General features: G+C 47.7%; 10 protein-coding genes across 11 annotated transcripts; 2 read left to right on the forward strand and 8 right to left on the reverse strand.

Annotated features, from left to right (window-relative positions):
• Positions 1-933: 933 nt before the first annotated feature.
• FOXG_02516 (uncharacterized protein) lies at positions 934-1,212 on the reverse strand (the record flags this gene model as incomplete). Its single annotated transcript, XM_018379972.1, has 1 exon — positions 934-1,212. The coding sequence occupies one exon, from the start codon at positions 1,210-1,212 to the stop codon at positions 934-936; it is 279 nt and encodes a 92-aa protein (XP_018236124.1).
• A 931-nt stretch (positions 1,213-2,143) lies between these two features.
• Positions 2,144-2,335, reverse strand: FOXG_18335 (uncharacterized protein; the record flags this gene model as incomplete). Its single annotated transcript, XM_018398405.1, has 1 exon — positions 2,144-2,335. The coding sequence occupies one exon, from the start codon at positions 2,333-2,335 to the stop codon at positions 2,144-2,146; it is 192 nt and encodes a 63-aa protein (XP_018236125.1).
• A 515-nt stretch (positions 2,336-2,850) lies between these two features.
• Positions 2,851-3,782, reverse strand: FOXG_18336 (uncharacterized protein; the record flags this gene model as incomplete). Its single annotated transcript, XM_018398406.1, has 3 exons — positions 2,851-3,156; positions 3,225-3,329; positions 3,675-3,782. 3 exons carry the CDS (start codon positions 3,780-3,782, stop codon positions 2,851-2,853), a joined length of 519 nt encoding a protein of 172 aa, XP_018236126.1.
• A 930-nt stretch (positions 3,783-4,712) lies between these two features.
• Positions 4,713-6,137, reverse strand: FOXG_18337 (uncharacterized protein; the record flags this gene model as incomplete). The annotated part of the gene is made up of 4 exons (XM_018398407.1): positions 4,713-5,422; positions 5,482-5,662; positions 5,746-5,924; positions 5,975-6,137. The coding sequence occupies 4 exons, from the start codon at positions 6,135-6,137 to the stop codon at positions 4,737-4,739; spliced, it is 1,209 nt and encodes a 402-aa protein (XP_018236127.1). The 3' UTR covers positions 4,713-4,736.
• A 280-nt stretch (positions 6,138-6,417) lies between these two features.
• Positions 6,418-7,540, reverse strand: FOXG_02519 (uncharacterized protein; the record flags this gene model as incomplete). Its single annotated transcript, XM_018379973.1, has 4 exons — positions 6,418-6,911; positions 6,965-7,173; positions 7,311-7,360; positions 7,415-7,540. The coding sequence occupies 4 exons, from the start codon at positions 7,538-7,540 to the stop codon at positions 6,418-6,420; spliced, it is 879 nt and encodes a 292-aa protein (XP_018236128.1).
• A 358-nt stretch (positions 7,541-7,898) lies between these two features.
• FOXG_02520 (uncharacterized protein) lies at positions 7,899-9,112 on the reverse strand. Its single transcript, XM_018379974.1, has 4 exons — positions 8,702-9,112; positions 8,582-8,647; positions 8,185-8,532; positions 7,899-8,130 (listed from the first exon to the last, which is right to left on the reverse strand). Exons 1-4 carry the CDS (start codon positions 8,861-8,863, stop codon positions 7,996-7,998), a joined length of 711 nt encoding a protein of 236 aa, XP_018236129.1. The 5' UTR covers positions 8,864-9,112; the 3' UTR covers positions 7,899-7,995.
• Positions 9,113-9,378: 266 nt separating this feature from the next.
• FOXG_02521 (uncharacterized protein) lies at positions 9,379-11,852 on the reverse strand (the record flags this gene model as incomplete). The annotated part of the gene is made up of 11 exons (XM_018379975.1): positions 9,379-9,791; positions 9,841-10,027; positions 10,084-10,256; positions 10,312-10,585; positions 10,639-10,968; positions 11,030-11,125; positions 11,177-11,238; positions 11,286-11,402; positions 11,453-11,541; positions 11,596-11,718; positions 11,800-11,852. 11 exons carry the CDS (start codon positions 11,850-11,852, stop codon positions 9,379-9,381), a joined length of 1,917 nt encoding a protein of 638 aa, XP_018236130.1.
• Positions 11,853-13,237: 1,385 nt separating this feature from the next.
• Positions 13,238-14,458, forward strand: FOXG_02522 (uncharacterized protein; the record flags this gene model as incomplete). Its single annotated transcript, XM_018379976.1, has 3 exons — positions 13,238-13,331; positions 13,392-13,652; positions 13,701-14,458. 3 exons carry the CDS (start codon positions 13,238-13,240, stop codon positions 14,456-14,458), a joined length of 1,113 nt encoding a protein of 370 aa, XP_018236131.1.
• On the reverse strand, positions 14,183-16,241 carry FOXG_02523 (uncharacterized protein). 2 transcript variants are annotated; one of them, XM_018379978.1, is made up of 5 exons: positions 16,163-16,241; positions 15,614-16,106; positions 15,410-15,560; positions 14,705-15,360; positions 14,183-14,655 (listed from the first exon to the last, which is right to left on the reverse strand). In XM_018379978.1, the coding sequence occupies exons 2-5, from the start codon at positions 16,083-16,085 to the stop codon at positions 14,483-14,485; spliced, it is 1,452 nt and encodes a 483-aa protein (XP_018236133.1). In that variant the 5' UTR covers positions 16,086-16,106; positions 16,163-16,241; the 3' UTR covers positions 14,183-14,482. The 2 variants fall into 2 exon arrangements, with proteins under 2 accessions (XP_018236133.1, XP_018236132.1); XM_018379977.1 differs by having other exon boundaries at positions 15,614-16,241.
• Positions 16,242-17,694: 1,453 nt separating this feature from the next.
• FOXG_02524 (uncharacterized protein) lies at positions 17,695-21,141 on the forward strand (the record flags this gene model as incomplete). The annotated part of the gene is made up of 7 exons (XM_018379979.1): positions 17,695-17,809; positions 18,054-18,249; positions 18,299-18,700; positions 19,332-19,428; positions 19,638-19,871; positions 19,953-21,020; positions 21,118-21,141. The coding sequence occupies 7 exons, from the start codon at positions 17,695-17,697 to the stop codon at positions 21,139-21,141; spliced, it is 2,136 nt and encodes a 711-aa protein (XP_018236134.1).
• Positions 21,142-21,229: the final 88 nt, after the last annotated feature.

The following is a 21,229-nucleotide window of genomic DNA, read 5'->3' on the forward strand; positions in this document are numbered from 1 at the left end:
ATATTAAATAAAAAGCCTTAAGACTCTTAGATAGGTAATAAGTAGAGGGTATCTATAAAGGAGGTAAAATAAGTTCTTAAAGAAATCTTATAATAGCTTATATAATAAATAGCTTTATAATATTAGGAAGTAGATAATAAAGCTATTACTTTTATTAAAGAAGATTAATAACTTATAATAGGCTAATTATAATCTTAAACCATAGTATAACTACTAATAATAACAAGGTTAGTAATAACTAAGAAGGTTAATAAAATATAAGGCAGGTAAGGGCTTATAAATAAGGGAGACAGCATGCTATAATATCTAGGATAGAAGAGGGGTAATTATAGGGTTTAGGAAGAAAATATATTAAGTTTTATATAAGTTTAGTTACCTTAAGTCAAAGACTATCGACATCGGTAGCATAAAGAGGGTTAAATAGGTTATAAGATACAGCATATAATAGACTTAACGGATTAGCTAAATATTAATATACTATTAATATAAACAGGGGAAGTTAATAATATATATAAGCTCCTAAAGAGTCACCTTTATATATTTTTACTACCTATAGTTTAATAGTTCTTATGCTATTTATACTAGCATCTGGTTTAGACCAGTCTGTTAACGTAAGAGTATAGCAGGCCAATGGGACCTTAATGGGAGTCCTAATGGGTGTGTCTATTAGCTCGCCTTCGCTTTATCGAATTCCAAGCAGCTCTTAGAGATCACAAGTTGAACAATTTAGCCATTCCGCTGTAGGCACTATCATTTATATAGTTCCGGTCATACTTGACTCTTGGCTCTGGGAAGGCACCCTAGGCTCCCATTGTGATGATCTCAATAACACAACGGGGACCATTTGTCGGCACTTGTTCAGGAAATCAATCGAGCTTATCTCATAGATAACCATGTGCCCCCAGCCACGAACGGAGATTAGAGATATCAAGGTCAGCCCAGCATTTCCATGCGCTCCAATTTCTGATCAAGCACCATCTGATAGCCTTTCGTATCGCGAATGGCAAACAATACTCTCACGTCTTGAATATGCTTCTTCGTATCCAGACCCTCGAGAGCAGTTCCAAGGAACAAAGAAGAGATATCCACCGGAACCTCCTTCCCAACTCTCTCCCAATGCTGCTTGGTCCACCCCCAAAGCTCGACTGCCCCGTGAGCCGTACCACCCGCCAGCCAGGTGAGATACAACACCTGGTCTCCAATCAGCTTCATCTTTCGCTGTGTAGATTTGTCTCAACTTACGCCGTGGTTCTTGACAGTGTCAGTAGGTGGCCGAGTACCCACTTCATGAGCTCAGCGTTGGGTGCTCGTCCAGGATACTCCAAAGCAAGACACTGCTCATCCTCTTTGGAGGAATTCTTCTCTAAAGCTCGACAAGACCTTGGAGTTCTTCAAGATCACTGTGGAATTCAACGATCCCATCGTAGGGATCCTGGGATTCCATTATTGTCGCAGGCAATGTCCTTCGCAAAAGGTTTCTCTGCAGTTGAGACGACGCTGCACGGAAAATGTCAGTTACCTGTGGATCCAGAAGGATATTGAACTTACCTGGTTTATCCTGCAACGCCCGCGCCTCTGAATATTGATGTTATGAACGTGAAAAGTTTCTCATCATCATCATTTGAGATAGTCCACCCAAGTTCCTCAGCCTTGGGGCCGATCACATCCCCGGTGGGTTTCCGAAGAGCCTCATCCAGCTCAGACCCACGAGACTTGTAGACAGTCTGCATAGACCTGAGATTGCAGCGAATCATCTCCATACATCAAATGAGTACAGTTCAGCGATCTTGACGCTGAGGTCGAGAAGTTCACTGGTCTTGTTCACTCCTGCGGCAACCAAAGTTGAGGTCACAGGACAACCCGATGCAGTCGCGCCTCTTCGAGGAGACGCGTGAGTAGCTTTTGCGAGTAAGAGGTGCGAAAGAAGCTCCCCTGGTCCGCGTTGACTCTGAATAGACCACCGGAGGAGGAAGGGCCAACTCCCTGCGATCATATCAATTGTCTCAACATCCTGTCTGTGCCAAATTGCATTGCAGATCTGAGCTGATAGATTGTATCAGATACCACATTCTCTTGCTTTACCACACCGCTGGCCAGGAAATGGTGCTGGAAGAGTCGAACACCTATCCCGTTTCGACTCTCGTCACGAGGCTCGAAGGACAGGGGAGCCAGGCTCTTTGGTCCAGGCGCTCATGGTCGCGGTGATAGATTCGCCAGTGGCCTTCTTCCAGGCCCCCCAGAAGCCATGCGACTCAGTACTCTGGAATTCGTGACGTCGAAGATAAATCCTCAAGCGGTCGAAGAATTTGGTGTCCCTGAGATTGTTCAGAACCATTCTGAGGACACATGAGCCTCTTTAATAAGAGATCTTGTCATAGACCTGATTCGCGTCGATCGAGTCCGAACGTAATAGCTCAACTAAATAACTGCTGGTAAGGGAGTCGAGGCTGAGGGCTTTCTGAAGGGCGTTGGCGTCATGGGAGTCCCAAAAATGCCAGTTAGGGAACATCTTGGTTACAGCGTATCAGGAGATCAATGGAGCGAAACCTTCTGTTAGCCACATACCATCCCAGTACCTCATTGTAACCAGGTTACCGAGCCACATATGAGAAATCTCATGGAGGATAGTCTCTGCGATTCTCTGTTATTCTTTCTAGAACAGAGTCTTCCGGGTCACGTGAAAGCTTTGCAGTTGTGATGATGATGGCTCCCAAGTTATTCCTGGCGCCCATGGAATATTCGGGAACTCCAATCAAGTCTAGCTTTGGTCATGGGTACGGCAGCTCGAATGAGTCTTCGAAGAACCGGAGGCCTTTGGTTGCAAGGTCCACTGCAAAGTTAGCCTGTTCTTCACTGCCGAAAGGACAAAGGACAGATATCAGGACCCTGCTGTGGGTGCATTTTACCTCGGCCAAGGGTCCCACTACTAAGCCGAGATGATTTGACAATTCTGCGATGCTTCTGGCATGACATAAGATCTTTACTCGCATATGTTGGCTTGGAAATGTTCTTCTTGAAGGGTTCGAGCTTCTTAGATGAAGAGAAGGTCTCTGACTTCTCCACGGCCATATCTGAAACGGTAATGAAGGACTCATCGACTACGATGGAGTAAATGAACTCGGCTTTTATGCTAGGCTCATCAGAACAAGGGAAAGCCTATGGCAAGCCAATCATGAGTCAGTTATCAATGCATAATATTGTATCAAAGGCCGAGAGGCTCCTACTTCCCTCGCATATATCGGCTCCATGGCCGTAGCCGCAATGCGATGCTTCACACCGCCATCTGTCTTATAGCTCGCCTGGTAGAGCCCAGTCAAATCGCCACGAAACTTCCCTGTGTAAGAAATAATTATGTGCCGTTCGTCTGGATCCCCTGGAGTAAGTAAAATTTTGCGGCAGTTCGATCTTCAAAGTCTCCCGTGTCTTGTTGTAGCTTTATCAAGGCGGCATGTTAATGAATGTCAGTTGCAGTAGCGTTTCCCATATAAGGATACCTCACTATATCCAGAACGTCCCAAGGATCATGCTTAAACTAGACGCGCCCTTCATTTAACTTGATTAAAGTGCAATTCAATTCAAGATATGAGCAGATGTCAATTACGGTGCAGCTGGGAATAAAGTTTGTCAGTGCTACAAGATATCTGACGCGCAGTTGGCTGGAGGCCTCATCTGACCTTGAAATGGCCCTTAAATTTCTCTTCATCGAAATCAGGATCAAGCATGATCTCATAGGAGACAGGCTTGACACTTGCGGGCAGGAGGAGGCGCTCTTTCTTCTCCATGATGGGGCTGAATGAAAACGCTCGAGGAGTCGACAATCTTGGGTGAATCAGGAGTTGGTCAAGGAGACAGGTAAAATAAATAGTGTGATTGATGAAGTTTTATAATGCCGAGATAAGACCAAGCACAAAACTTTTGTCTGAGTCAATTTTCTTTTCTGCAGCGGAGGAACTACAGGGCCCCTGCTTGTAGTGTTGTTCTGTGTTGTTGCACGCCCGAGCGGGGTGTAGGAATAGTAACGAGCCTACCTGCGGCTTACGTACTCGGAATCTTTGAGGCCTTTGTCTTGGCGAGGCAGGTTGGTAGAAACAAGTGTGCAGCTGCAAAGTCGGGGAAAGGAAGGCCGAATCAAATGATGCGGGTTGCCTACCCCAGGCTCTCGCTTCACTCCTGGCTCGGCTTGGTCGCAAGTACAAGATACTCTCTGCGAGCAGTCAAGTGAATACATCATGTGACCACGATAACTCGGTGTGGCTCGCCAGGTTTCTGTAGGTCCGCAGGTAACGAGCTCTGTTACGTGAGTGGGATTTTGGGCTTCTTCTGAAGCAATCACCGCACGCAGCTCGAATGGGGTCGCTATAGCACGTTAGGTAGGGCACAATTAGGATGTGTGACTTTCGTTTGATGCTCTGGCCAGGTACTTGCAAATAATACCTAACTATTGGTTTCTGTTTAGTGAGGATGAAGGACAAGGCAATAAATAGATATGCATCAAAGAATAATGCCCGCACGGCGTGGATATCAACCAGGCTGACCCAGTACGTTGACAGGAGTTACAGTACAACAGCTAGAATCTGTATTGTGAAGTGTGTTTCTAGAAACTTCATGTTCCTTTTTATTCCAGACATAGGTATTTACTCTGTGATAGAAAGATGTGGCTTTTCTTAGAGTGTAAGAATTAGGGCTGGATATGGTGAAGCAACACACTAACGCCGATAGTAGACCTGTCACGTCCATTATTCAGAACTACTAAAGTTAACAACATGCCTTCCAAATTCCGCCAAGTCTCCAACGTCTTGCCCAGTGAGATACCAATCAGAATTATCCAACAGTGACTGGAAGTAGCCGTAATACTCATCCAGTGGTATGTCCATAGGGAGTAGGTCATCGCTTGGCACAGTCCCTGTTTTAACTGCGGATTGTATCCAGGCTTGTGACATCTCGTTCAAGTTTGACGGATGCTGTTCGGCGTCTAAACGCAAGGCCAAACTATCATGTTCAGCACTTGTCACGCCAGGAGCAGGCCTCGATAGACCTGCGTCTACCACTGGCTGTGGCGTATTATCTGCTTCGTCGGTATTGTTCACGGGCTCTACAGGGTCATGGCCTTGACTATCATCAGCGCCCTGGCGTACATTGTTATACGCAGGTTGCGAGCGATCGCGCGAGGGCAAAGCTGTACCCTCATTTCTTTGTAAATGCTCAGGCAAATGATGCAAAATCTCATGGATCTCTTGGAGTCGTTCAACGGCGGTAGTGTTGTGGTTGTCGGCCAGGTACTGTAAACTCTCCATGGCCTCCCCCAGTCCAGGCGACGGGTTGATCTTATCCTCATCTTCACAAGCAGAGTCACACAAAGCTGTGAGAATCAACACAAACGTAGCGGAAAATATGGCATCGCAGTCGAAGAACCCAAAGATAGCTATAGGTCGGTAGTTTTAGCCTTTTTCTCAGCTCCAATGATACATTGAGGGCTCTTACCTAGCAGATTCATTCGTCGTAGTGTTATAATAGTACGTACTATACGCCTAGCTGCTTCAGTGCATGCTCGACAAAGCTGTGCGAGCGAAGAGTTCCCCATTGGCTCCAGGCCAGAACTCGCTCCCGCAAGGATTAAATGTGCTACGTGTAGCATTACCGGACGTATGGTGAGTAAGGTGGCCTGTGCTTGTCAGCTTCAACGCTACTTAAAGCTTGAAGGATAACATGTAGGGAATGGCTAGCTGCCACGAGGAAACAACTTACCTGGTATAGCATCAGCTGAAGAGAGGCAGTTGTTCTCACAGAAACATTTGCATTTGGTCCGTGAGCTACCGTTGTTAGATTCTCTGGTATCTCGCTCGAAATATTATGCAGACATCTTATGATCTCTTTGACATCATGCACGAAAGAGTCTTGGTACTGACGATTAGGGCTATAGAGGTCTAGTGATTCTCAGTCAGTCGAAAGCATCGCGTTGAGATAGATCCATTACCTATAAGGATACGGCTTGTAACTCTTGCGATTCGAGCATTTGTGCGTATTGGTTGGGTGGAGCTGAAGCCCGGCTGGTCGGTGGGATACTCTAGCACGATGAAAGCGTCGTCAATACCATATGGGTGGCCCGTCGCTGCTGCCAACCGTCTAGTGATCGACATGTTAACAAAAGCTAGTAGAAGGAACAAGTGTGCGAAAGCATTACCTTTCTTGCATATAAATCGTCCACCATAGCCTACCGATGTGGGCTTTCTCCGATCGAAGTATTCGTGTTCCCTCCAGAGGACGGTGGTAACCATGTGTGACTGCGAGCCGCAAGGCTATGCTGGTCTAAATGATCAGGTACAATACTCATGACTCAGGATAAAGATAGTTAAAGGCTTACATATATGTACGCTTCTTCCTTTCGGTTCATGGCTTGTAGGTAAACACCGAGCAGCGTCAATGTCTCAATTGCAACCCTCCTTGAGCATGTTGCTCGCTAGGTGTTGGCAATTGTGCATGGACAAACTCAAATAAACTAGTTCCTAAGTCCGTATCGCCATTGCTCGCTGAGCTTTCACCAGACATTAGCTTTCCAACTGCAAATATGATGCTCATGCGCAAAAACCATGGCGTAGGCGGGAGCTGGCCTTCTGGATCCGTATAGTAGAGCTCGATGTTGTCGGAGACCTCTCGCGCGTCAAAGTGACTTTGACTCTGACCGATGTACAGGGTGACAACGTCTAGGAGACGGTAGGCTTCTGATTCGCTGGGAAGAAGGGGCAGAGAGCCATGATACGTGTTGTTGGCTTGTCTTGGAGACGAGTTGTGATTGTTAGAGACGTGAGCGGCAGGGCGGGGAATGTCGCGAATATGTCGAGCATTAGTGAGCAGGTTCTGGACCCTGAAGCCGAAGGTAGCGCTTGAGCTCAACGACGAGTCGGTTTCTATTGCTGTACCATGAATTAGCACATGCTGCTCCCCATCTCAAACGTGAATTGCATACACCGGCCCGTTAATGGTATCGAGGTCGCTGGTCTGGTCGTAGATCTTGGAATCGGTGACGGCGCAACGGGAGGTGTGTCTTGCGGCTGTTGAGCGTCGTGACCAGTAGAGATAGGACTTGGGACATCAACAGCATCGGGGACCCATTCTCCAATGTCTTGATTCCTCCCTTCATACTGAGCCAGGCGGTTCTCGAGATCCTCAACGTGACTAGAAGATTGTCAATATTGATGCAAAACGACGCGTGAATGGCAAACCATGAGGGGGAGTTTACGTTACTGAATAGACTTTTCTTTCTTGACGAAGAGGAACACTGCACTTAAGTCCACGCTTGTGGCAATACTCACAAGGTACGGTCCCGGAACATTTGACCTTCTTCTTCCGACATGTCAGGCATCTAGATACGCGTTTGTCAGGGAGGCACAGCTGATAAGCGAGGGAGTTCACTCACGCTAATGACGTCTTGTTCTGTGTTCTTCTCACGCCCGAAACCCTGGGAGATCGAGACGAGGTAGGCATTGCTGCTGAGAACGGAAATGAGGAGTTTGGGTTCGGGAAGCGGGCCCCGAAGGTTCATGTATTTAAATCCACGCTAAGCTTTGCTAGCCTCGGAGAGAGGGGTCCGATGCTAAGCTCGGTTTGACGCAGCCCGGGTCCTTAGAATAATTCTAAGGTGGAAATTGAGCCGACTACTGTATTGTTGATACAATAAAATATGAAAGCGAGCGACAGAGTTAGCTCCGTTTCAGCTCCAGATTTCGAGGACAAGAATCAACTCAATTGTTCGCCAACATGATCTTCGACAATGTGCACCAGGGCGCGCCTGATGTTATGTATGGGCTCAAGCTTCGCGCTGATGGCGATGCAAATCTCGAAAAGGCCGACCTTGGCGTTAGTATCTACCGCAATAAACAAGGTCTTTACCACGAGATGAAGGCTTTGAAAGATATACTATTACCCACTCGTCTCTGCCTTCAGGGTCAAGACCTAACAAGACTGATTATGCAACAGGTGGAAGATCATCTTGCTGTTCTAAACTATATCTTTCTGTAAGAAGACTGTTCTACAAGGCCAAACCTTCCCATTTGGATCTGGATATTGATATATGTTTTCAGCTGTGCCAATCAACCTATACCCCCGTCTCTCATACCAGGCCTGAGTGGGAATCTAAATCAACAATTAGCATTCCTCATAGGTAACTACTTAATACCAGTCATTTACCTTGAAAGCTCCTCCATAGACAGCTACAGCAAATTCCTCATTTGCCTGATCTTCTTGGTGCACCGTGTCTAATAGGAGATGCCTAGCATTGAGAGGCTCATCCGTGGCCACGCATTCAGCGATTTTCATAGCAGCTCCGCCGACACCCAGGCCTTGAAGTCTGTAAGATACGTAAAGACTCTTGACCCAGTATGCGTCAGATTTGGGGAAGTCTAGTTCAAGCTTTTCTGCATAGTCTGAGATATGGGTGTCGAGAGCGACGTGCCCAACCGGAAGGAACTTTGCGTCGGTGGGAACGCGTGGTTTTCCGAGTAGCGTCTTGCTCGAGTCGAGGAGTTCTTCTGTCTCCTACAAAGCATAAGTAAAAAAATGGATTGGCTTCATATACTGAACCTACCTTGGGATAAGCCTCAGTATGCATCTTGAGGTATTTCTCACGCTGTGGCTCGTCCTGCGGAAAGATCTGAAAAGAGACTTAGAATGATAATGCAATATAGTGGTGTGAGATGGGACTTACAATCCAGTAAACGCATTTCGTCCCGTTGATATGTCCATCTTTCCACTCAGTCGGGACAGTTGACGCTTGCCAGCCACAAATTATGCGCTGCTCAACCATGCGCCTCACATGTTCAGGGCAATTTGGATCCCATGGGATAAGAGTGACGGTCGGTTTTGCCATTTCAAAATCGTTTGTTTGATGGCTTTCTTGTTAAGACAAGAGCTAAACAATGCGGGTCCTATGACTTTAAGTATCTCAGAGCCTCAGCCTTTCAAAGGGGTTACAGCTGTCGAGTGAAGTATAAGAAAGTAGCTATACTTAGCACCCAGCGTTAAAATAATTCCTATACGCAGGGTAAAGAATTTACCGCCCGAAGGGTTGTGCTATTTCAAGAGGTAGCTTATCAAGGCACACCTTAGTAAAGACACGTAAGCACAGTTAGCTAGGCGGTCGGCGTTGTAGGGAGACCCCACAACTTCGTATAGCCGTCGTGACCACGCCCTAATGTCAATGACGCCCTAGTGCAAAGAATAGAGGGGCTGTGACCACACCCTTATGCAGATAAGAACTGTTAAAAGCAATGTTCATATTGCTTAGATACCCACATTTGGGCAGCGGATGCCAGGGAGATATTCAGAGAAAGATAAATTTGCTACAAACACCCTGTAAATCATCTCAACTCCTGCCAGACATGTTCAAACGGGAGGGAGACCCTCAAAGCCAGTGACCTCCCATAGCCAACCATTAACATCATCAAGATCCGCACCAATATTCGTATGCCCATCAAGCAAACTAGCAACATTGAGTATCTGGTTCGGCGATATTCCCTGCTCTCCCAGAACAGAAATGCAGTCGTTATCTTGACCTTGAAGCTGAGGCACGATATCTCGCTGTTCAATTAGGTGCAACATATCATGCAGACGCTCAAGTTCCTGGCGCCGAAACCGTGCAGGGAGATTTCCACCTGCGATCAAAGCGTCAAGAATATTCCTTGTTAGCTCAAAGGAAGAGTCGCTGGCTGAGTCTGGGAAGGGTTGGATGGCGGATATAAGTGCCAGGACGAAGCCAGCTGAAAATGCATGGTCGAGATCAAAGGGGAGAAAGAGTTCTTCGATACGTTAGCTGGCTGCTCCTTGTCAGATGACAGAGAACTGTACCAAGAAGATCCTGTGACTGAAGTGTTGTCAAGATACGAAGTGATTTATGGGCTGAGTCGTAACAGGTTCTAACTAGAGCTTTGACAGGCTCAACAATCTCGCAGTTGGTATTGTTATCGTGTCTGCTCATTTCCAGCTTGTCTCTGAGAATACACATGAGAAGCGGCCTTGTAGCAAGAACGATGCACTGGATTGGTTGTAATTAGCCTACATCCTAATTGAAGGGAATGTTCCACGACTGACCTGATGGTAGCATAGATTCAAGGTTGCGGAGACGCGTGATAGTGGACTTTGGTTGTCCAGCTTCAGATCAGGCGCTGAGTTTAGCTCAACTCCAAGCGCAGCGAGTTCCCTCAAAATGGTCATGGTGTTTTTCGGGAACGAGACGTCTAATTTCCCGTCGATTCCGTATATAGCTAGTCTATGCGTCAGCGGTCTTCGATCATGCGGTCCTTGCTGAGGATGACATACTATTTAGTACTTTGGTCTTGAGCCTTGATAGCTTGATATGCATCTCCAATGAGCTTGATCTTCGAGGCGTTGTCTGATCTCCTGGGATCGGCACAGATATATCGCTGTCTTGGACAGAACTTGGAGCGCCCATCAAGGATGAGAATTTGCGATCGAGGATGTAGAGTGTCCACCATGCATTGCGATATCGCCTAACTTCAGGATCGTCGGCGGATTCTCCAGCAATATCACGGTGTAGACCTTGGCTAAGCGCTATCCTAAGACCCATTCCAAGCTAAACAGTATCGTTCAGTATCGTCTGCGATTTCCTGGACAGTGTATACTTACATAGACGTACGCGCTGTTGCGGTGATCGACAGCTTGGAGATATAAAGCAAGGCCGCAGCATACTTCGATCGACAGAATTGGATCTATGTACAGTCCGTATGTATCTGGGAATAGCTCCATGGCTTTCATGAAGTACTCACTCCCCGGTGAACCAGCCTTGGACATACCGCGGGTGAGCAGTCCCTTCCCAAGAGCCATGATGAGGAAGTACTGGACATACCACATCCTGTTCCCAGCGGTCACCAGCGGTGGGCCATCACTGTATAATGAATGAAGAGCTGGCATAAACTTTTGCTCGTCGAATAGGTGGTAGGTTTGGACGATGTGAAACTTGACGGTGTTGGTGAGATAAAGGGCGTAGTTCTAGGGAAGGCAGGCCTTCGATGTTGACAACAAGTTCAGTCTGCTTCATACTCGGTAGCTCGATGTTGAAAGCAACACCATCGTGATTCAGTGGAACCTCTGGTGAGAGTTCATGGCCCACATACTAAGATCTGTATTAGCGTGCACACAATGCTTGTTTTGCTTGGAGAGTTACCTCTCGTATCATGCCCATTACATGGTGACTATACGCCCATGTAGACGAAGGGCCTAGAAAGCCTGCACGAATTAGTCTTCAGGATCGGTTGGGATGTCGATCAACATACGTTTCCTGCCTTGATGGTCTACGACAAACTTAGACGACGGTGTCAGTAGAGGATTGGTCATTTGTGGTAGGCCATCGTCAGCATTCGTTCTTGGGCCGGGTGCTGTAGCTGTTATATCTTGAGCAGATTTGTCAGCAAACTTCAAGTAGAATGATAACAGTTCTCACTTGTACTAGGATCCGCAGAGGTTTTGTTCTTCTTCTGTTTTTGCGCCTCATCCCAATCCTCTGCCTTTCGCTTCAGATCATTGAGCAAGCTACAATTAGTCTCAGCACAACCACTTTTTGCAACGCTGGGAACAGTCACTTACTTCTCGGATACGACAACCTTGCGATCCTCCTGCTCAAACACGCAGTCTGTCGAGCGACGCGTGCAATTGGCGCAGGGACAGGTGCCTGAGCAACGAACCTTTCGCTCGCGACATTGCAAACATCTTCGAAGAGTTAGTTATGTTAGCGATTGCTTCACTGCTTTCGGGTAGGTATAATTGGTCAATGAAGCGAGAGCTACTCACGCGACTGTCTTGTTGCGCTTCCCCGACGGTGGAGGCGTAGATTGCGGGTTCATTCCAACGTCTGTATTGTATGTTGTTACTTCTTCAACTACTCTCTGTTTTCATCACTTGCGGTGTAGGGTAATTAAATAGGCATTATATGTCAAGTCTCCGATGAGGTCGATGGAAGCAAAAGTCCGTTTTGGAGATAAGTCGAAGCAAGCTACTGTTAGTACCAATGCTAAAAGCTGTCGGAGTATCATATAACCGGAACCCGATGTCAGCACATCCTACCCTGTATCTAGAAAAATTGCATTCACTATTAATGTAATCAACTCTCTCCTGTAAAAATTCTTTCTTGGCACGCACTGTTAGTGCGGTGCTAGGAGCGGGATTTTCTGCAGGCCACGCGACCACACAAAAACTGCGGGGACGCTATCGGCTCCCTAACAGCAGTTTTCAGAGAAGGAATTTTGGAGAGTTCGCCTTCTCTGACAACACCTTTGTCGGATCTAATGGCGGCACCTCAGAACCAGAACGCCTTAGATATCGGAGGGCGATGCCCCGGGCATTCGTAGCGACATCCTTCCGATCAACGACGCCGATTGCGATGGGTTTTTCTCCTTTAAAGGCAAGCCGCACCGTCGGCCTCTGATCCCTTCCCGAGGTTTTTCCCTGCCGCCGCGACAGTCGACTACGAGCTACAACTTGGTTACTGGAGATTGTGGACTGCGTCAGCAGATGTAGTGATGCGCGAGAGAATTCTGGTCGGTGGAAAAAGTTCGACAATAGATTGCCCTCGAACCCGCTGACGGGTGACGGGCTTGAGAAATACAGCACCTTTTGTGCCATTGGTATGCTGGATGGTGAAGGAAGCGGGGTATCCTGTACCTAGCTAGCTCAGCACGTCTTTTGCTCCAGTAGGAGATTTGGCTTCGTTACAGCCACCCAGACGAAAAATACACATACATACATACATACATACTATTAATGTAATAGTCTGATAGGTCCCTAGCATTTATGCTGTAATTAAATCCGGTTTAATGTAAGCCAGTTGTCGGATATATGTTGTGAAAGGTTATTTGCAGAGGATAGTTTTCCTTGAACATAGGGGCAAAAGTTAAGAAAGCTAGATCACTTGTTTTAGTGGCTACCACGGAATAAACTCGTGAATCGCAATTTTAAAAGTTAAATGTTCGTATCCTATTATGTCACACACAATATATGACGTGGTAAATACGCAGCCATTCAGAAAAAATACAGCCAAGGGAGGCCTACCATTCAAGACTCCCCGCTTCTTATCATGGCAGTGATTTAAACAAGTACCTAGCCTTTCCTTTTGAATCAAAACACATTCCCAATCGAATGAACTTAGGGACGTCAGCTCATCGCACTCGTCTTTATATGTATCGCTTGTTGTACCTCGCGAATACTACTTCAACTCCCTGAAGTGCCCAACATGGATCTCGTTATCGGAACTGAATTGAACGAACGAGTGATCTACCAAGCGACAAAGAACATTTTTAATGGTCAATACGCTAAGTTGAGAGATCGTGGGGTCGTAAGAGCGTCGATTAACAACCATTTACAAAGGGGGAGCTTAGTGCAATAAGTTGTAACTCGACACGGCTTTGACGCTGTATCTCGGGAAGTGTTGAAGCTCCTTTCGGACAAAGTTTATGAGTCGACCCCGATTGCTCGCCAACGCTTTCCCGATCTATTTGAGCCTTCGACGGCTCAGAATACTGCCAGGACGCAACTAGAAGCAGAAGCGACTAGGACCGAGCAAGCCGCGCTTAAGGGCATTGAAGAAACCCACTCGGATGACAATCAGGATATTCGCGACTTACAAGCAGCCACCACAGCAGTACATGGTACGTCTTGCCCATTCAAGGTTATTGATACTAACTGAGACTGGCCAGACGCTAGCGATAGCACTGCAAGCGACATTGCTGGCAGTTCATTGTTATTCCCAGTCTATCTGCCGTTTCCTACGGAGCATCTCCTTATGGAGAAACTTCAAAAAGTCTTGGAAACTGCCTGTTACGAGTACGGAGTAAGGGAACTCTCGAGTATCGTGCAACACCGCGACTGGGACTGCCCTGAGTCAGTAAAGCTTAATCAGTGGGCAGAGCTCCTCGGACATGAGGGAAACCTAAAACGGCAGGGAACCGGTAAGGCACTGAAAGAATTACTGCGATCAATTGCACAAATCAGACATACAGCTGTTCATCGTCTACGCACCAACTCAAGAGGACTAGAACAGTTTCTCGCCGACGCAGAAGACCTTGCTAGAATTCTGGGAGACAATATATACACACAAGTTATCTCGCAAATGAGGATAGATGCGCAGTCAACACTCACAGAGCTTGCGCAGAACAAGCAATTTATTCAGCTGCAGCTGGAGAAGGCTCAAGAAGAGATAGCGAAGCAGCGCGCCGAACTCGATCAGAAAGAGCAGGAGAATTTGCGCCGCATGGAAAGGGAGGATAAAAGGTATCGTGCTATGGCGGGACAAAGACTGCAACAGGCTCTTAATCTCGTGGGAAACTTTGCGATAGCACCGGAGAGCGAGAATATGGCGCTGGACGGTATGGGCGGCGACGATGTCTACCCTGTTTCTGATGACGACAGCAACTTGGATCACGCAGAGCAATTCGAAGACTGCAGTGAATCATAATTGTCAAATGGAATACTAAGAGCTCTACAACGTATATCTGAATCCTTCTCGACCCTCGCATAGGTAGTTCCCTCGATCTGCCTGTCTGTTATTATGACGGAGCATAAGCATTGTTAGCGCAGCGACTACAACCGCTGCAACGTTGATGGCCATGACAGCGACGAGTCCAGGGATGTAGTTTGGTGCATCTTGTTGGCCTGGACCGCTGTTAGATGCGATATGTCAAGGGAAGGGTTGCCAACTTACGGAATACCATGCTGGAATAAATCCCACCAACACCACTCATGCTGATGAGGAAGCCAGTGGATACAGCACGTCGGGCATCACCGACAATGTTATTGGCCTGCCACGCAAGTGTCGTCACAACTAGGCCATTAGCGCCAGCGACGCCGAGAAACGTGCCGACATAGCGAGGTGTTGGTGAATTGAGAAAACCAGTCATGCATAGCCCAATGATGCCAATCAGGCCTTGGAAGATGACGAACGGACCTCGCAGTCTCGTCTTATCAGCAAGCCACGAGATACTCATTGCTTCAACGACAGCAAACAGTGCTGGAGGTGTACTCAAAATAAACGAAAGCTCAAGTGAGTATCCAAGACCACCTCGTAGGATGATAGGCAGGAAGAACAAGAAGGCATATACTCCAACGGCACCGGCCATATACATAAGCGAATAGGCCCAAGGCTTCCAATCAGCAGCTGTCTGGCCAATGATCTTCATGGTCACTTTCTCTCGTTCTTCGGGACCACGGTCCTCGGCGAGGCGTTCTTTGACAAAGGCGCGTTCTTCTGGGGTGAGAAAAGTGTTTTTATCGGAGTCGGGAAAGTCGACGATGATGAACCATGAGCCGATGCCGGCGACGACTGTGATGGCACCCTCGACGATGAAGATCCAACGCCATCTATAACAATCAGCTTCTAGACCATCAGTGAATGGACAGGCATACTTACCCTTTGTAGTGATGAGTTTTAGAAATCTGGATCAGGCCGTATGCGAGGATGTTGGCGAATGCTGACAGCGCAGAAGCTGTCAAGAAGAAGCCTGCCATGCGCTTCTGTACCTCATATCTCTTGTACCAGGAAGACACTAGATAAACACAGCCTTTCTGATTGTCAGTTTCATGGCTACTTGGGATGAGGAATTTGCATAGGTACCTGGAAAGAAACCAGCCTCGAAAACGCCAAGAAGAGCTCTCAGTACAGCGAGGCCAGCCCAGTTATTCAAGAAGCCAATGCCAAGCGACACCAAACCCCAGGCAAAAGCCAGAAAGGCAAGCCAATTGGCTGCACCGAGCTTGTGAATGAAGGCATTGCTAGGGATCTCGAAAATGATGTACCCGATGAAGAAGACCATCAAGACAATAGACACGCGATTGTCAACAGCGAGGTCGAGGTCTTCATCCATGCCGGAAATGCGAGCGACCGCGATGTTGGATCGGTCGACAAGGGCGATTGTGTAAAGGCATCCGAGGATAGGTAGGAGTCGAGTATCAATTTTTCGAAGGACGCGCTTCTCGAATTTGGTGTCGTGAGCTGATTGGACATTGTCCTTAGTTTCAATCTGTTCTAGGTCATGTTTTTCCTCGTGAGACATGTCAATCTCTGGATGAACGGTGCTGCTGGCCATTGCTATAGTGAAGAAGTGCTACTGGCGGGAGTGAGCTCATGCAGATCTCGATTGAATCCGGGGAAGTCTGGGGTTACTTTTATACATGTGCATTCCGGGCCAAGATCGCCAATGACCCATGTCTCATTTGATAGCTTTCTGGTTTGAGAAGGGAAAGGTGAAGGATGGAGGATCTGCAACCGCTAACCACAGCCGATGACGGCGATGGCCATCGGCTATGGTAATTCCCGGGGACATGTCCGTCAGAGAACAAGCGCGGTTAAGCTTGAATCGATTTAGCGTGGTGAGTCTGCGGGGTAGACTGCATCCTTTACCCCGGGCCCACTGTTGGATGGCAATCCCCAGATTCTACCAGGCGGGGAAGAGGAGGCATGCATTTTCTGGAGTGTGATGAGTTACTCAATACCATTGGGGGCAATGGATGAGAGTAGTAATCGACAACTGGCCAGGAGGACGCCCAATCATGGCAGGAAGAGAGGCACGGCGTGTGAGCGTTGCAATCGGCGAAGAACAAAGTGCGATGGATCTGCCACTGGGGTACCATGCTCTGCTTGCAGGAAGAGTGGCCATCATGAGCAGTGTGCATTGATCCAGTCCAAACGCCGAAGGTATGATCTTATCCCTGTGCCACGAGATGATACTGATCTTCGTTGTGTAGAGGTCCCGACGGACGATACACGTTGTTGCCTGACATCGAGTCGTGTAACAGTTCAGGCAGTCCCAGCGTCGCCCCGAACAATGAGGATGAATCCATGGGGATGGCCACTGAAGACCCTCCGACAGAAAGAGAACAGAACAGCAGACCGGTGCAACAATTGAGCGATTCTACTATCACAAGGCCATCTTCTGACCAGCATGCGAGTCCTAATGCTCAACCAAGCGTTGTTGGTGAAAGCTGGTATGCATCATATGTCATGAGAGGTTACACGCCTGGTCACAATAGTGTTCACCGCCCAATCGGCGAGTGTAACGAAACGGTTCAGAGTGTAACCCGCGACACGAGAAGAGAGAGCGTCTGCAGTCAGCCATCCTTGCCTCTCGAAAAGGCGGGCCTCGCTGACCTTCCATCACCGGACTTAGTAGACCGTCTCATCAAGGTCTACTTCGACATATTTCACGCTTTTTGCCCGATACTTGGGAAGAAGTACTTCCTTTCATCTCTTGATGACGGAGCCATGTCTGGTACCCTACTCCGAAGTGTCCTTTTCGTTGCATCGTTGCACTGTAATCCAGAGGTATTGCATCTCATGGGGTACAGCACTCGATGGGATGCCAACAATGCTCTGTACAACAAAGCGAGCGCAGCCTTCGACGCAGATCGGGAATCGAGTCGAACACATATGATACTGTCGTCGTACCTGCTTCACTACTGGTTTGGAAGTCCAACGGCTTATCGCGATTGCCACTGGTGGCTTGCAGCTGCGATACGATCCGCGCAGTGTACAGGCTACCACAGGAGTACAAAAAACAGCAAGATGTCGCCTGAGGAAAGGTCACGGTGGAAGCGTATCTGGTGGTGCCTTTATGTGAGTAAATATTCAATGATAGCCAGCATTTGCTCACTAATCAGGTTCGGGATCGTCAAATTGCTATCTCTACTGGCACGCCTATGGTGATCAACGACGAAGATCATGATGTCGAAGAACTTATTGAGGAAGACTTTCCGGAAGAAGCTCCAGAGACTGTGCAGTACATCATATCGCAGGTTAAGTTGAGTAAAGCTAGTAAGATCTTCCATTCCCCCAAGCCTGATTGCTAGCCATGGGAAATACTAACGGAATAGTGGCTCGATTGTACTTCTCCCACTGCTCACCTTCCCGTCTGTCTCTCTGTAATGAAGCTCATGTTCTCCGTGAAGCCATGAGAGATATCCAGTCGACGCTGCAAGCCTGGTATGAGTCGTCTCAGGGCTTGAACTTCTCCAACGGTAACCATCATCTAAGCTTAACACTGAAAGTTTGCTATCAGTGCGTATCAAGCTCCTATTCGCCAAACATGAAGCTGATTCCATTAGTTACTATTTGATCAACCTCAGCCAGAGGCTGCAAAGACAGTGCAACACATCCAAGGAGGTAAAGCCCGTGCTTGACGCGGCAGCACAAATCTTCAGCCTCGTGGAGAACTCGTTACTCTTTTGGACACCGGAGCACTTTCCCATGATATAGTAAGTTTCTCAAAGAGCTCTTGTAACAAGAGGCTTACAATAATTCCAGTGTCTCTGCTCTCTTCTCTGCGATGATGGCTCTTGCAGTTGACGTCAAAACCTCAGCGCCCAAAAGTGATCAGATCTTTGTCAAGATTCGGCCTGGATTACTGGCTCTCAAACAGTTTGAGTCAGTCTATATCCTGGCGCGATGGATCAAGAACTTCTTCATGGATATACTGAACCGTCCACCCCCTACAGACACGGAAGAAGCGCAGAGACCGCCTACGAACTCAAATAGCGACGACGTATATGGTGGTGGAACAGGCACAGAGATGAGGAATAGCAGCGCGGATCAAGTCTACGACATCCAGAAAAACACTGCATCAGCTGGCCAAGCCACACATGACGCGACAGGTTTTGAAGACTCCAATTTTGCATTTGACCAGAGTTCAGGATTTGAGGGAGGCGGGTTTTGGCCGACATACTTGGCAAACGGTGTTTTCTCAGGTGTTCAGTCAAGTGATGACATGGAGTTTCCGCACCCAGACTCATTCCAGTATCAAGCGATGTACTTTCTGGCCGATCTGGGAATAGCAAGCACTGAACCTATGGATTAACAAACGTGTTGTGAGACTTTATTGTAATTTTGGCGTATCTAGTCTTGATCTCTGGCTGGAACGCACAAACTCCATATTCTTGGCATACTGTTAAGACTAGTTGGTGTCTTGAGCAAGTGCGGGGATCGGAGGTTTACTAACCTATGATTTGCCATAACATGGGCTGAAGGGATTTAGCTAGACCCAATAGTCTGTTCTCCTACTCCAAAAATGGAAATTTGATCCCCGGGAATGGTATTGTCCATAGCCGAATGCTCATAGTCCACTTGTGCGATCTGCATTCCATAGCCGATGGCACCATCCCCGGCTCAACTCGGAACCTCGCTGGGGAGTCAGATGAGAGATTGAAGTAGAGTAAATAAGAGAAGCGAAATGGAAAAGATTCTAATAAACAATTGCTATTCACATTGATTGTCTGTCTGTTAGTTATACCCCTCGATCAACTCTCTCTTTCTTATTAAGACTTGCTGTGATCTGCCAAAGCTGTCATGTGGGCTCTGGGCAGATCGTTACGCCGGATAGTACATGTTGGGCGACATCCAACGTCTTCCCGGACTCGATTACCAGCTCAGTACCTTCGGTCAGTTTCGATTACATCAAAAAAAGATACTTCAGCATCAACGCAATGGCAGACAAGTAGCATAGGTAAGTCCTTCATTACATTCACAGACCAAAGACTGACTTCACCCAGGGCTATACGTACTGGGGTTGGCGGCATTAACAGTCGGCATGGCTGGAGCACTGAGTGTCAACAGCCTCCCAACAAAGAGGCAGCTATCATCAACACAGTCACTATTTGACACCCCCGAGATTCAACATGACTTGTCGGCATCAAATATTGAAGGTGCTTGTAAAGAATTCGCCGCTATCTTGGGTCCTGAGAACGTCTCAACAGAACGTACAGACCTCGTTACCCATTCCGGCTCAGACTATCAGTCGTATGCCTGGACTGAAGAGTCTGCCATCCTTTCACAAGTCATCCTCTACCCTGAGACAACAGAACAGGTTTCAGAGCTTATGAAAGTATGCTTCCGACGTCGGTTGCCAGTCACGCCATATTCGGGAGGGACATCGATTGAAGGGCAGTACATACCCCATTTGCAGGGTATATGTATCGATTTTGGTCGAATGAACAACATTGTAGAGCTGAACAAGTATGACCTCGACTGCGTTGTGCAACCCGGTATTGGTTGGATGGACCTAAATGAGGAGTTAGCGGCCCATGGTCTGTTCTTCCCCCCAGATCCTGGTCCCGGCGCCATGATTGGAGGAATGGTCGGCACAGGATGCTCTGGAACAAACGCTGCGGCTTATGGGACTATGAAAGATTGGGTCCTATCACTCACGGTGGTTCTCGCCGATGGCACGATTATCAAGACCAGGCAGAGAGCGAGAAAGTCAAGCGCAGGCTATGACCTGACGAGGACCTTTATCGGCAGCGAGGGAACCCTTGGCCTCGTCACGGAAGCTACACTCAAACTGGCAGTCAAGCCACCCTGTGAGGCCGTGGCCGTGTGCACATTCCCAACGCTACGAGACGCGGCCTCGGCAGTTAGAGAGGTGCTATCCAATGGCATCCAGGTTGCAGCTGTTGAGATCCTTGATGAAGTACAGATGAAGAGCATCAATGATTCTGCTTTAACGAGATTGAAGTGGAAAGAAGAACCAACCCTGTTCTTCAAGTTCACCGGGAGCGATGAGTTCATCGTGGATCATCTTGCCAAACAAGTTGGAAGTATCACGAAGCAAAACCGCAGCACGGCATATAAATTCGCCTCCGATGAGACGGAACGAAACGAGTTATGGTCCGCAAGGAAGAATGCCTTATGGAGCATGCTCGCCATGAGAAAGTCACCAACTGACAAAGTCTGGACTACTGATGTAGCTGTACCTTTAAGCAGGCTTCCTGACATCATAGAGTTCGCTAAGGCTGATATCGAGAAATCGGGCTTGCTCGGCTCAATCGTTGGGCACGTTGGTGACGGGAACTTCCATACGCTACTATTATTTCCCGAGGACAAGCGTTATATCGCCGAAGAGGTCGTCCACCGAATGGTTGATAAAGCCATCGAGATGAAAGGTACAGCGACGGGCGAGCATGGCGTCGGACTTGTGAAGAGGGACTACTTGGAGAAGGAACTCGGTAAAGAAGCTGTGGATACGATGCGATCGGTAAGCTTTCTTGGACTGTCGAGGGTGATATGATACTAACTCGAGGGCATAGATGAAGAATGCATTTGACCCATTGTGCCTACTGAATTGTGACAAGGTGGTACGTATGCAGGCAGCATAAGTCAAACGAATGATTTATAGTCTCATAGGACAGAAAGAAATGTGATAGAAGAACATAAAGTACAAGTAGAGCTAGAGCTTATCCAATA

Source organism: Fusarium oxysporum, chromosome 5 (assembly GCF_000149955.1).
Source record: "Fusarium oxysporum f. sp. lycopersici 4287 chromosome 5, whole genome shotgun sequence".
In the NCBI taxonomy this organism is placed as follows: Eukaryota; Fungi; Ascomycota; class Sordariomycetes; order Hypocreales; family Nectriaceae; genus Fusarium; species Fusarium oxysporum.

Bases quoted from the DNA above. Each gene is read 5' to 3' on its own strand.
- FOXG_02520 (XM_018379974.1), bottom strand. From the start codon at position 8,863: ATGGCAAAACCGACCGTCACTCTTATCCCATGGGATCCAAATTGCCCT. The intron at 8,648-8,701 runs GTAAGTCCCATC...GTCTCTTTTCAG, and splicing joins CGAAATGCGTTTACTGGATT to ATCTTTCCGCAGGACGAGCC. The intron at 8,131-8,184 runs GTAAATGACTGG...TTGTTGATTTAG, and splicing joins TCTATGGAGGAGCTTTCAAG to ATTCCCACTCAGGCCTGGTA.
- FOXG_02523 (XM_018379978.1), bottom strand. From the start codon at position 16,085: ATGGCCAGCAGCACCGTTCATCCAGAGATTGACATGTCTCACGAGGAA. The intron at 15,561-15,613 runs GTACCTATGCAA...ACAATCAGAAAG, and splicing joins CGAGGCTGGTTTCTTTCCAG to GCTGTGTTTATCTAGTGTCT. The intron at 15,361-15,409 runs GTAAGTATGCCT...TGATTGTTATAG, and splicing joins AAAACTCATCACTACAAAGG to ATGGCGTTGGATCTTCATCG.